Consider the following 14,443-nt stretch of genomic DNA (forward strand, 5'->3'; position numbering starts at 1 on the left):
TGAACCGTTGATACATGCAGGATGGATCCATTCTTTCATGTTGTTAACGTTGAATTCTGAACCTACCATCTGAATGTTGCAGCAAAAAATCAAGACTCGTCAGACAAAGCAACTTTTCCCAATTTTCTGTTGTCCAATTTTGGTGAATCAGTGCAAAATGTAGCCTCAGTTGCCTGTTCCTAGCTGACAGGAGTGGCACCCGGTGTGGTCTCCAGCTGCTGTAGCCCATTTCCTTCATGGTTCAATGTTTTGTGCGTTCAGAGATGCTCTTCTGCATACCTTGGTTATAACGAGTGGTTATTTGAGTTGCTGTTGCCTTTCTGTCAGCTCAAATCAGTCTGACCATTCTCCTCTGACCTCTGCCATCAACATGGCATTTTCACCCAGAGAACTGCTGCTCACTGATTATTTTCCCTTTTTTTGGGCCATTTTCTGTAAATTCTATAGATAGTTGTGCATGAAAAATACCAATAGATAAGCAGTTTCTGAAATACTCCGACCAGCCTGTCTGGCACCAACAACCATGCCACGTTCAAAGTCACTTAAATCACCTTACTTCCCCATTCTGATGCTTGGTTTGAACTTCAGCAGGTCGTCTTGACAATGTCTACATGCCTAAATACACTGAGTTGATGATTGGCTGACTAGATATTTGCGTTATCAAGCAGTTGAACAGGTGTACCTAATAAAGTGGCAGGTGAGTGTATATTACAGGAAAGAAGACAAAGACTGACCGTACCATCCTACAGCTTAAGAATCTTGCATTATCTTTTTAGAACACAAAACCATTTAATTGAATTAGGTGTGGTTAAGGCTAGAGCCGATTGTGGCGACATTGGATGAATGGCAGAACCAACTCTGCATAGAGTGCCATAAGAATTTATGGTCTTATATAAAATACATGAGCGATACAAATTCTTCACATTTCACAGCCAGAAAGAAACCTTTGAACTGCTATTGGTGGTGGGGGAGAGGACAGTTTAAAATCAATGCAAGAGTTAGAAAGCATAATAGAAGGACCTTACTTAAAAATATTCAGAGGTATACTGCAGTTTTTATATTTAGATGTTTACTGTCCATTAAAATTACATTAGATTTATGCAGTGGTAAACATATGTTAAGTATTTTTTAAATGAACATTGAAAATGGAAGATCTTAACTGCCACGTTGGAAGGCTGCTCTCAATTTTTTTTTTTTGTGTGGGAAACGTATCACATTTCAGTTTCTGAGTACGACTGTTCAGGAAGCACAGTTGTATTAAAGACTCGGAGGAAAATTTATAATAAAAAGCAGGCCTTGTCTACCCACTTGGCATGTGGATAGTTGTTCTTTTCATGCAGACCACTGCCTGACTTTCAAGGTCAATTATGTCATCCCTATAACACATAATTGTTAAGGAGGAGGATCTAAGCCTAATCCATTGGGTATTTTCCCACACTGCCTATTATTTTTTTTTTATACTGTTGCAGAGGTATTGCATCAGCTCTATAGCTTATTTAAAAGTCACAGTCTGTCGAGAGTTTTTTCCCCTCTTGTAAAGGAAGCTATAAGGAACGGCAGTTCATATTTCTTATACTGCTAACAGATCATGTACAGGATCTCATTAATGACCTTTAAACACAACAGACTAGCCAAAAAAAAATCTCATCAACAATTACACAGTTGTCTCTAGGAGCAAAATATTGAAAGAAATTCAGCCAGGTGCAGTTAAAATAAAGCAAGCTGAAAAATGTTGTTTAAGCGGTAAGTGTAAGTCTTCTTTGTCACTTACTATAAGGGTATGCTTTCTTATTTTATAAAATTGCTTGTTACAAAAGAGAATCATAAAGCTTTGAAAAGAGTCAAGATGTTTTCTTTATTTTCTATTTTCATGGAAAAAGATTACTTATTATAAAAAGATTAGTTATTCTGGCAGATTATCCATATACTGAATTTTAATGCAGTTAGTCAACAAATATGTCTTTTACTTAAACAACAGAACTTAAGTTTTATGTAGCTGTTTTTTTTTTTATTTGTATAGATAAAAATAATTTTAGTTGACTAAATCCTTTCTTTTTTCAATCTCTCCTGTACAGCCCAACAGTCTACAATGATGATGAAAAGAGGTAAGATTATTTTTGTTCTGCTCTCAGAAACACATTGCAACAACAGTATTAAACTGATTAAACTGTTACCTTGGATAAGGAATTTGTTTTATAGTCTGTATTGCAGCTTTTCGTAATAATTTTTGTGTAGTAAATAATGTGACTATTTTGCATATAGAAATAGATGTGTTAACATATACTGTAATTATGAAGTGAACCACAATGTAAAGGTGTTACTTTCGTCAGTTAATTTTTCAGATGTTTGTTACGGATTTTCCAGGGCATATGGTTAAAAAAAAAAAAAAAACAAAACCTACCTACAGATTTCATGTTAGCTTGAAAATGAACAGTAACCTATCAACCAGTTGGCAATTTAGCTACTTCAGATTTGTTTTTCTTTTTCTCTTAAAGCAATTAGACACTATTTCCAAGTGCTGTATAGTACTTTTCAGTGGCCATGTAAAGACGTTGATGCAGCATTTTCCCAATAGCTTCACAAAATCTCCTTTTCACCTGTTAAAAATTACTAAAGTATATTTTGTCATTCTCCTCCTAAACACCTATTTTGTATAAATGAATACTAACCTCTTTTTGTACTACTATTTGCATTTCTAGCAAGGGAAAAGCTTTACGTGAATGCAGATACCTTTGAAGTCCAAATTTTAATGTTTACTTGGATATTTTTTATTGAATAGTGCAAACCTTAAAATGGGACTGTTGCAGTAACAGGAAGCAAGTTAGGTCAATTAAACAGACACCTTTTCTTGTCTTCTAAACTGAAATGCTCTATGTGCAGTATAAAGTGCTTGCTATACTAACTTTTAAACAGTTTTGAAGGGCATGCTATTGGATGAAAATATGTTTGAAAAGGAACAGAAAAAGTGGTAATTATTGTAGACTAACATGCATTATGCTTTCAAGTGTATCATTAACTGAAAAAAATTTAAATTTAAAATAAAAAAAGCAAAAAACAAAGCTGCTTTAACGGATGCTGAGACGCATGAATAAAACACTGTACAGTGTGTTAGCATTCCTTGTTCGCTTCTCCTTGTAGATTAATACAGGCAATATAAACAAAACCCATTGTGCCTCTAGATGAAGGAGGAGGTCACTTACCTTGCAAAATTTAAAGTACTGTGTACATTAGGCTTGTCAGTTTGTGTGTCTTTGCAATTGCAAAAGGCATGTAAAGAGTGGAAACACTAGCAAACTTGCACAAGTGACAGTAAGTGAATTTGCAGTATAAATTCTAAATGTCCTTTTATTTATAAAATAAGTGCTGAATACTTTTGTAGACATAAAACAATTGCCAATGAATGTAACATACAACCAACAAAATAGTGTCAAAAGAAAGAAAAACCAATTACTAATGAAGAAAACAAATAGTGTACATGATCAGAACAATCTGTCTACTATATAATAAACCCTAAGGTCCATATGTCCAATCTTTCATAGCAATCTAATTAGGCAGTTTAGCTTTGGTGACGTGACAAAAGAGAAAGTGCAAAAGTGAGATACACAAGGCAGAGTAAAGGCATATGCTGAGAGAATTGCCTTCAAAGTTGAAAAGTATAAAACCGCACAAGAGGCAAGAAAAGCGCCTCGAACATATTTACAGAGTCTGAGAAGTAGGCTTTACAGGGATGAGCTTGACAGAGGGAGCACTGGTGAAGAGACACATGCGAATACAGAGGAGAGGCTCTGAAGATGCATGTCGTTCAAGAGATAGCAAATATTTTGAAACTATTCTATTATCTGTCCTTGTCAGGTATTGTGAATTCTTCTTCTTTCGGCTGCTCTCGTTAGGGGTTGCCACAGTGGATCATCTTTTTCCATATCTTTGTCTTCTGCATCTTGTTCTGTTTCACCCATCACCTGCATGTCCTCTCTCACTACATCCTTAAACCTCCTCTTAGACCTTCCTCTTTTCCTCTTACCTGGCAGCTTTATCCTTAACATCCTTTTCCCTATATACTCAACATCTCTCCTCTGCACATGACCAAATCAACGCAATCTCTCCTCTCTGACTTCGTCTCCCAGCCGTCCAACTTGAGCTGACTCTCTAATGTACTAATTTGTAATCCAATCCATCCTCGTCGCACCCAGTGCAAATCTTAGCATCTTTAACTCTGCTACCTCCAGCTCTGTCTCCTGCTTTCTGGTCAGTGCCACCGTCTCCAACCCATAAGCTGGTCTCACTACAGTACTGTTTACCTTCCTTTTCACTCTTGCTGATACCTATCTGTCACAAATCACTCCTGACACTCTTCTCCACTCATTCCACCCTGCCTGCACTCTCTTTTTCACCTCTCTTCCACAATCCCCATTACTCTGTACTGTTGATCCCAAGTATTTAAACTCGTCCACCTTCTCCAACTCTACTCCCTGTATCCTCACCATTCCACTGACCTCCCTCTCGTTTACACACATGTATTCGGTCTTGTTCCTACTGACCTTCATTCCCGTCCTCTCCAGAGCTTATCTCCACCTCTCCAGGGTCTCCTCAACCTGCTCCCTACTATCGCTACAGATCACAATGTCATCAGCAAACATCATAGTCCACGGAGACTCCTGTCTAATCTCGTCTGTCAACCTGTCCATCACCATTGCAAATAAGAAAAGGCTCAGAGCCGATCCCTGATGTAATCCCACCTCCAACTTGAATGCATCCGTCACTCCTACTGCAGACCTCACCACTGTCACACTTCCCTCGTACATATCCTGTACAACTCTTACGTACTTCTCTGCCACTCCCGACTTCCTCATACAATACCACAGCTCCTCTCGAGGCACCCTGTCATATGCTTTCTCCAGGTCCACAAAGACGCAATACAGCTCCTTCTAACCTTCTCTATACTTCTCCATCAACATCCTCAGAGCAAACATTGCATCTGTGGTGCTCTTTCTTGGCATGAAACCATACTGCTGCTCACTAATCATCACCTCACTTCTTAACCTAGCTTCCACTACTCTTTCCCATAACTTCATGCTGTGGCTCATCAATTGTATCCCCCTGTAGTTACTACAGTCCTGCACATCCCCCTTATTCTTAAATATCGGCACCAGTACACCTCTTCTCCACTCCTCAGGCACCCTCTCACTTTCCAAGATTCCATTAAACAATCTGGTTAAAAACTCCACTGCCATCTCTCCTAAACACCTCCATGCTTCCACAGGTATGTTATCTGGACCAGCGGCCTTTCCATTTTTCATCCTCTTCATAGCTGTTCTTACTAATCTGTTGCACTTCCTGATTCACTATCTCCACATCATCCAACCTTCTCTCTCTCGTTCTCTTCATTCATCAGCCTCTCAAGGTACTCTTTCCATCTGCTGAACACACTGTCCTCGCTTGATGAGTACGTTTCCATCTTTATCATTTATCACCCTAACCTGCTGCACATCTTTCCCAGCTCAGTCCCTCTGTCTAGCCAGGTCCTTTTCTCCCTCCTTAGTGTCCAACCTCTCATATAACTCATCATACGCCATTTCTATAGTCTTCAACACCTCTATCTTCACCTAGCGCCTTATCTCCTTGTTCTCTTGTCTACTTTCTGCATCTCGACGACTATCCCACTTCTTCTTCACCATCCTCTTCCTCTGCATACTCTCCTGTACTTCCCCATTCCACCACCAGGTTTCCTTTTCCTCCTTCCTCTGTCCAGATGTCATGCCAAGCACCCTTCTTGCTGTCACTCTTACTATATCTGCTGTAGTTACCCAACTGTCTGATAACTCTTCACTGCCACCCAGTGCTTGTCTCACCTCCTCCCTAAACTCAACCTTGCAGTCTTCCTTTTTCAACTTCCACCATTTGATCCTTGGCTCTGCCCTCACTCTCTTCCTCCTTTTGATCTCCAATGTCATCCTAGAGACCATCATTCTATGCTGCTTAACTACACTTTCCCCTGCCACCACTTTGCAGTCTTCAATCTCTTTTGGATTGACTCTTCAGCATAGGATGTAGTCCACCTATGTGCATCTTCCTCCACTCTTGTACTTCACCCTATGTTCCTCCCTCTTCTTCAAATGCATATTCACCACAGCCATGTCTAACCTTTTGGCAAAATCCACTATCATCTGACCTTTTTCATTCCTCTCCTTGACACCATACCTACCCATCACCTTCTTGTCTCCTCTGTTCCCTTCCCCAACATGTCCATTGAAATCCGCTCCAATCAACACTTTCTGTTCCATCGGTACACTGTTCATCACTTCATCCAACTCACTCCAAAAATCTTCTTTCTCATCCATCGCACACCCATCTTGCAGGGCATATGCACTAACAACCTTCATCATCACACCTCCAATTTCCAGCTTCATAATCATAACTCTGTCTGACACTCTTTTCACCTCCAAAACACTCTTGACATACTGTTCCTTCAGAATAACCCCTACCCCATTTCTCCTCCCATCCACACCATGATAGAACAATCTGAATCCACTTCCAATCCACCTGGCCTTACTCCCCTTCCATTTAGTCTCTTGTACGCACAATATATCAACCTTCCTTCTCTCCATCATATCTGCTAACCCTCTCCCCTTACCAGTCATACTGCCAACATTCAAAGTTCCTACCCTCAGTTCCACTCTCTTTACCTTCCTCCTCTCCTCCTGCCTCAGGACACGTCTCCCACCTCTTCATGTTCTTCTTCGGCCAACAGTAGCCCAATTTTCCCCAGAACCGTGTTGGCGGTCATTGTTAACCTGGGGCTCGACCAATCCGGTATGGAAATTTGTATTGTTGTCCGCATATTGATTTGGCAAAATTTTACACTGGATGCCCTTCCTGACGTAACCCTCCCCATTTATCTGGGCTTGGGACCGGCATGAAGAAACACTGGCTTGTGCATCGCCTGTGGCTGGGTTTGTCAGGTACTGTGACTAGTTGTATATAATTCAATTGGAGGAATAAAGTAGACATGGTCTAGTGTAATTAGCTCTACAAATATGTAAAAAGAGTGCAATATTACAAAGCCCAAACAATAACAGTTCAACCTAAAATAAAAATGAAAATAACTGATAACATTCTGAGGTTGAGAACAGTCAAACCCTCTGGGCATTAAAGAATAACTCATAAGTAATGAAACATCCACTGTTCCAATATAAAAAGTGCAGTTAATTAACACATTAATCCGTATCTTTGGAATCTGTATGATACATTTTTATTTTCCTAAAATATTTTATAAGTTATTCTAAAAATCATCTATCTTGTTAAAAATAAAAAACATTAAAAAAAAACATAACTTTTTTTTCCATCCTATTTTTATCCTATTAGCATAAGAAAAAGCCTTACTTTCTGTGTTGATGCACTATCAGTAACACTGTATCCTGTCCAGATGCTGTCATTCCTTATCATGATAATAATAGGCTGTGTGCCAGTTTTATCTAAATTAAGATGGTTGTCCTCGCCATTTATTGTTTGTTAATGTGTTTATTTTCAGCACCGCCATGTTCAATGCTATTATTACCTACATGAAGCATCTGGGAGTAAAGGCAAAGTCTTCTGACAACAAAAAATCCCGTTTTCCTTTTATAAAAAAGGTGCGTTTAAATGCCCTGAATAGTAAGGAATATATCTTGATAAACAAACTGTTCTTTGAATTTTCCTGTGCAGTAAATTCCATTTAAAAGGCATGTTTCTGATATAGTATATTTTAGAGAAAATGCTAAAGAGACTCCTTTCTTGAATTAACACGTTTGTCATTATTGTTTTGTCAATGTGATTTGTTTCTTTTAAAATAATTTCTCTCTCTCATTCAGATTCCTGGTATAAAGAGGCCTGATGAACCACCGAAATCTACTAAACGCTTCCCTCATATTTTTCTACCAGAACCACCTCGTTGGATGGGTAGTGGCAGTGAGTATTTTGTGATAGAAGAGAAAATCTAGTATTCCTTATTATATTAATCAAAGGAATTTTTATACCCCAAGAATCTTCATTATATATCGTAGCACATACAAATAAGAATTTCACTGTACTCTGTACATGTGAAGATAATTGCCCTATAAACGTATAAAATCCATTATTAATTATATATATTGCTCCCTCCTTCTTGCAGAGCACATGCACTTTTACTCTATGCCTTAAAAGAACTAGGTTAGTTATCCATTAGAAATCCATTGGTGGCTGTGGTGTTTTCTCAAATCCCTAGTGTTATACAAAAATGCTTTCCTATACATTTTGTTGTCTTTTTTTTTTAATTCTACAGATGTTGACAGCAGACCTCCTAAAGTAGAGGCTGAAGGTACTGCTCACCACCACACTTCTTGTAACTACCCATATTTACCTGCCCTCTAATCTCAGTTTTACACACAGTGGCATGAATAAACTTGGGATTGGGGTGCTGCTATTTTGTCCTTCACCTGTCTAACCTTTAACCTCTATGTTGTAGATTTTTCCCCAGCATGCCTCTAAGACACACTGACAGCAATTTTTTCCCCTGGAAGCTTAAATTATTCTGAGAAGCCCTTCAAATGAGTACTGTGTTTGGAGGGACACGCTAATAACATTTACCTCTTTTCCTGTGGAAGCACTGCTTTGCAGTGGGTCTTTTTGGAGTTAATGCCAGACAACTAAACTTTTCTTTTTCTTATTTTGGGTGTAATACAGAGCAAATGGGTACTAACCAATGATTTTTGATGCATTGTTTTTTCATTTCAAAATATTCATGTTTTTGAATCACAGTTTAAGTTCTGATGTAGTGCATGATGGTTGCATAATAAGAATGATATAACATATTTCATTAGGGATCTATTTCATTACTGTATTTTCTGAATGTATTGGCTAAACAAGTTTACTTTATGTACTATGAAATAATATTTGTTGCATTAATTTAAGTTGTTACTTTGCTGTATATTTGTGTGTAGGTGACAAGGACAAGATCAATTCAGAAAGGAAAAACTCAACCGGGTCCAGTGTGAGGGGTATAGAGAGTGTGACCAAGGGAATTAGAAGTGGGCCTATTGGAGGAACTCAAGATACAACAGAGGGGCCTTCTATAGGCTCTAACCAGGGTGTCACTGGTGGAAACATCACACAGGGTGATGGAGGTATGCAAGTATTTTATAAAGCATCTTGTATATAGTATGTATGAAATGAGTTTGTCCAATAAACACAAGTTTATATCTAATTTTATACAGCTCAAGATTTTCTGCGAACTGATACTTTACCAACAAGTGACCTTTCAGAAACAGATCCTGCCATTACAAATGAAGCACCACCTGAAGAAGTCCCTGTTGAGGCTGAAAAGTAAGCTCATGTTTACATTTATAAAAATCAGATTACTGTAATGATTTTTGTTGTTGAAGCTACTCTTTGTTTGTTATATTATTTACAACAAGGGCTTCTGATTTTTTTTCTGTGAAATATGAAACAATTGTTACTTTTTGAACATGTGTGCTTCTGTTCATGTGTCACTAATTAACTTCTAAAACTGGCACAAGAAAGCCTGTGCATATTGGTATCACATAATATCACATTTTATGGACTGTTTAAATCCAAAAGACCATGCCAGTCATATTAAATAAATGTAATGTATGGGGAGCATACTACTGTGCTTCCATTATAAACCTTTTATGTCCACTGAATACTGTAAGTGCAGACATATCTTTCTAATGTCAGATATTTAAAATTACTAATTAAGTGTCCAAATGTCAAGGTTCAGATTTGTCAGTTATATACATATTTGTCTATGTGTGAGGATAGACATGACAGTATAATATATATCACAACAATTTTTTCATGTACCATTTTTATAATACTTAAATTGAGAGTCACTGCTTCTGTTTTAGATCTGCTGCCTTTGCAAAATGGCTTAATTAAAATTAAAAATCACTGCTGCTCAAACAAATTATTCCCACATAATTGCCTAAAGAAGGAGCCATTTGCTTACGGCCTTAAGTGTGGTTGTAATTAGTTCCCTCGAGATTATGTGATTTTTACTTTCAAAGGTATGAATAAAAACTGTATTTTAAAGATTATTTATACTGATGGTGCACATAATATGAGCTTAAGGAAATGCTCATAGAGATTTGTGAATGGTGAGGTATGGCCACCAGAATGCTAAAGAAAACTATTGGTTGTAACATGCCTGCATCTTCAGAGTCAGAATAAAGCATTCAAGAATTTTAGAGTGATAAGAATATTACTAAGTCTAGTTCATTTGTTGCAGTTCTCATAACAGAGTTATCACATACAAAAAGAAAGTAATTCTTAATTATCTGGCAAAATGAAAGTTGTCATAATCCTGGTGTTCATCACATGATTCATTTAAGTTTCTGTTTTATGATAATTGGTAATGCTTCTCACATTCCACAGTAGTACCATTTGTCCAAAGGAATTCCTCATTGATCCCATATCAGCTGTTTCACAAAGGCCTTTGCTCTCAGATTTAGTATGCTAAGATTTTTTTCTCAAGTCAGGAAAAATGTTATTGTTTATAAATTTTCGTGACATTGCAGATGTAAAATTGTCTGCATTCAGTTAGCTTCTTATTATTAACTATTCATTCAAAATTAAAACCCAAGCAACAAAGTCTACAGCCAAAACTTGTTTGAAACATTATTCCGCATGTTTGCCTTTAATGTATTGCATTTTTTCAGTATGAAAATCAGAAGCCCTATTTGTAAAATGCATCAATATGCTAATTACAATATATCTCTTAATACCAGGATTGGTGGTTTTATTGGAAACATACTGTATTAATGTATATCAATATGTTTACTGGAAAATTAAGATTTATTAGAGAAGTTATCATTTGTCCAGTCTTAAACTGCGACTTTTTTTGTCTTTTTGCAAGCAAATCTATTTTTTTCTGTTGCTATGAAGCTTTTCTACTCTAAGATTGAGTCTGTCTGCCCCTTTCCGTGCCCTGCCTTGCAGTGTTTGTCTGTTACTGGTAGGCTAAGTTTAAGTTAGTGCTATTACAGTGAAATAAAGCCTTATTCAAAAATTTCTTTTAAAGTATCCTCATTACACAACGAGCAACATTTTTTTTTGTTAATTTATGCACAAGTTATATTTAAAACTGCTTAAAATTGTTCGGCTTGGGGATGAGGTAGTCTTTTTAATTTAGGATTTATTATATTTTATTGTAGAATGTAAAATTATGTTACTTCAGCTGCCCTAAAGCTCCATTATGCCCATTTATAATGTAATCTGTTTTCCCAAGATATGCCTGCAAGGGTGCATTGTAACCCATTTAACAACCTTTAGGTGGACATCTGCAAATTTTAAAAAAATCCAGTTATTTGTGAATTTGACTTTTTTTTATTAAAAACTTTCTAAATTAATATAAAAAAACAGTTTTTGCCTTTTCATTGATTATTTAGTTGTATGGTTAGAAAAAATATTACATTTGAGTTTAATTCTTTTTACTCTTCAGCAAAACAAGTAGGATAAATGGAATTGTTGACTGTACTTTTGTGCAATTACATTTGTTATGTAACAGATTTTCCCATTTATTTGTTTTTTTTTTTTTAAATGTAATGGCACATGCAATATTTTCTGTACATGTTTCAGTCATGACCCTATAAATTTATACATTAGTTGTATTTTCGGGAAAAAGATTTAACATGCATCAGAATAACTAAAATAAACAATTACTGTATTTTTCTTTATGTTCAAAAATTCTAATACTGTACATATTGGAGAGTTCTGACATATTGTATGTCAGACTTTCATTTACTTTGTTTATTATTGCTAGTTTGTTATTATTTAAACATGAAATTGTAGGTATTTATCTGTTACACATGTTCTTTTGCAGTGTGAGTTAAAATATTTTGTTATAAATATATACATTGTAACAGTAGAGGCGTGGAGCCACCTCTAACACCCTCCGGTACCACTCTGATGACCAGGTGAAAGTGTAAATATTATTTATTTTATAATTATACTGTGCACAAAGCACCCTCCACTCCACACTGATAAACACAATTCTCACAATAATAAACCAATCCTCCTCGCCCAGACACTTCGCCACCCTACCTCCCAGCTCAGCTCAGTGTCTGGGCTTTCCCATAGTCCTTTTATATCCCCTGACCCGGAAATGGTTCCTGGCAAAACCCACAAGTCCGTTTCCTTCCGGGTCAGGGTAAACAGTCCTCTTCTTCACCCCGGGAGTACGTTGTTTCTTCCGGTCACGTGACTGTGACGCACTCCCGGGTTATAGGGCACGCAAGAGCCCACTAGCCCCCCTACAGCGCCTCCCGGTGGTCCCCAAGGTATCCAGCAGGGTTGTGTATAGAAACTACAAAGTCCATGAGGCCCTGCTGGAACTCGGGGCACCATCATGCGGTCCAGAGGGCTCCTCCTAGTGGCCTGAGGGTGGCGACCGGAGTCTGTAGCCGGTTGTCCATCACAACATACAGTATATGTATATATTGTGTGTACTCAAGGTTGTGTTTATAGTATCAAATAGTATGCAGTGGATAAGAAACTGAATATTAAAGCACCATTTTTTCACCTTTGGCTTACTTTGTGACTCCTGAGCAAGTCAATTGACATGCTTGTAATTTAAAAAATGCCTGTTAACAGCTATTACATATCCCAGTCTTTCAAGTTGTCTTGGATAAAGGCATCAGCCAAATACAAAGTGATAATAATGTTTCTTTTAGAACAAGAAATTAATATTTAGTTTATTTGACAGAGTTTTAAGACTTCGTTGCTGTCTTAAAAATTATATATAATTATCCAAGGTAGCAGCATGTGTTTGTTTTTCATTAGTTAATTTCTATTTAACATTTGAAATGTACTTAGAAGCTTGCATATTTACAGCAACTATATATGATTACTGTATATACTCACGTATAAGTCGGGTCTTGAAACCCGAAAAAATGATCATAAAATCAGACCCGACTTATACGCCCATTCAAAAATGCAACACTTAATTTTTTTTTTTTGACATCTTCTTGCCTCCTCCAATCTCGCATCACTTTCTCAGACGCATCAAATGTTATTACAGCAGTGCAGTTACCAATTTCTTTCGCTACTTCAATGACATTTAATTTAAAACCAGCTTCATATTATCTTCTGCTCGAATGTTCCATCGTAGATAAGGGATGCTCTTATGACAAAGGTGTATGAGGTTGTGAGGTACAAAAAACACAAATCAGTGCAAACGTCGCTTCGGTATAGTTCAGGTATTACCATGTGGTCACAATACATAGAAAAAGAAAAGGCAGTATGCTCTGTAGTTACTCTCTCAGGTGGGCGTTAGCATATCATAATCTCTTGGACCAATAGTGTGAGTTTTCCGCATTCAACTTATATGACCAACATTATAAAATAACAGAAATTATACAGTAAAATCAAGTCCTGACTTATTCGCAGGAGTACTTATCCGCAAGTATATATGGTAATCGTTAGAATTGGGTATTAATTAGGCTGTTATGGGTTTGTAATTAAATATCTATATAGTAATGTTTTATCTTTGGAACAATCATTTTAATATCTATATTTAAAAAGTGTATGTTAAGTACTTTTGAATTTATCTTTTTAGACTTAATTATTGCACAGTCACAGGGAACCACAGGTTAAAATATGTGGATTGCTTGCCGGACATACACTAACCCTGGACGTAATGCTGGTCTGCAACATTACATGTACACACTAGAGAGTTATTTATACGATGCCAATATAGAGTTGCCTATGTAACACATGCACACCTTCACCTTGTAGAAAGAAACTCATTTGTGGGGAAAAGTATGGTTGGTGAATGCATGAAAGCATTGCAATAATGTGAATACCACACAGACTGTGACCAAGTTTGGCATCAGTCTTTGTTCCTTGTGGCTATGGCACAGCAAACAGTTAACCACTGTATCACCACATTTAAGGTATAAAAATAATTATTTTGTAAACAATACATCAAACAGTGTTTCCTTTGTGTAACTCCACATGTGCGGACAGTGCTTAAATAGCAGAAATCACCCTCGCAGTAGTCTCAGAAAATTTCCCACTTTATTTTCTTTAAATTTCGGTAAAATCTTATATGAATGAAAGAAATTATCCTTTTCAGTAATATTGTAGAAATTTAGCATAATGTAGTTTAAAGACAAATACTTAAGTTCCAGTGTGGAGTTGGGGATAGGAATTGCCCTTTTTTTAGCCTTTAGACAAAAATTGACTTGGCTTAGACTATTATTGTCTGTATTGTATCATTTCATCCAGTTTAAGCAGAAAGTAGAGGAGAAGTGGGCATTTCTTATTATGTACTGTCTATAAAAGTAGCAACTTTACCCTTTGCTAAGCACTAAACAATATAGCAGCCAAAGAAAAACTTGTATAATCAAGTTTTCCAATGATGAAATAAGTCTTGTTAAAAGCAACAGATTTAGCTTTCTTTTAAAGCAGTTAC

The 14,443-nt window shown here is 36.9% G+C and overlaps 1 protein-coding gene across 4 annotated transcripts in view; it reads left to right on the top strand.

Annotated features, from left to right (window-relative positions):
• arhgef1b (Rho guanine nucleotide exchange factor (GEF) 1b) overlaps window positions 1-14,443 on the top strand; it is a 171,333-nt gene that overhangs the window by 73,304 nt on the left and 83,586 nt on the right. For 2 of the 4 annotated variants that reach the window (XM_051920616.1, XM_051920618.1), the window contains exons 9-14: window positions 2,076-2,105; window positions 7,529-7,628; window positions 7,848-7,944; window positions 8,297-8,332; window positions 8,955-9,137; window positions 9,228-9,336. In XM_051920616.1, coding sequence (XP_051776576.1) covers window positions 2,076-2,105; window positions 7,529-7,628; window positions 7,848-7,944; window positions 8,297-8,332; window positions 8,955-9,137; window positions 9,228-9,336 — 555 coding nt within the window. Of the gene's footprint in view, window positions 1-1,546; window positions 1,744-2,075; window positions 2,106-7,528; window positions 7,629-7,847; window positions 7,945-8,296; window positions 8,333-8,954; window positions 9,138-9,227; window positions 9,337-14,443 lie in introns of those variants that run through there. The other 2 variants (XM_051920619.1, XM_051920617.1) reach the window with 2 other exon arrangements.

This window comes from Erpetoichthys calabaricus, chromosome 17 (assembly GCF_900747795.2).
Source record: "Erpetoichthys calabaricus chromosome 17, fErpCal1.3, whole genome shotgun sequence".
NCBI lineage: Eukaryota > Metazoa > Chordata > Cladistia > Polypteriformes > Polypteridae > Erpetoichthys > Erpetoichthys calabaricus.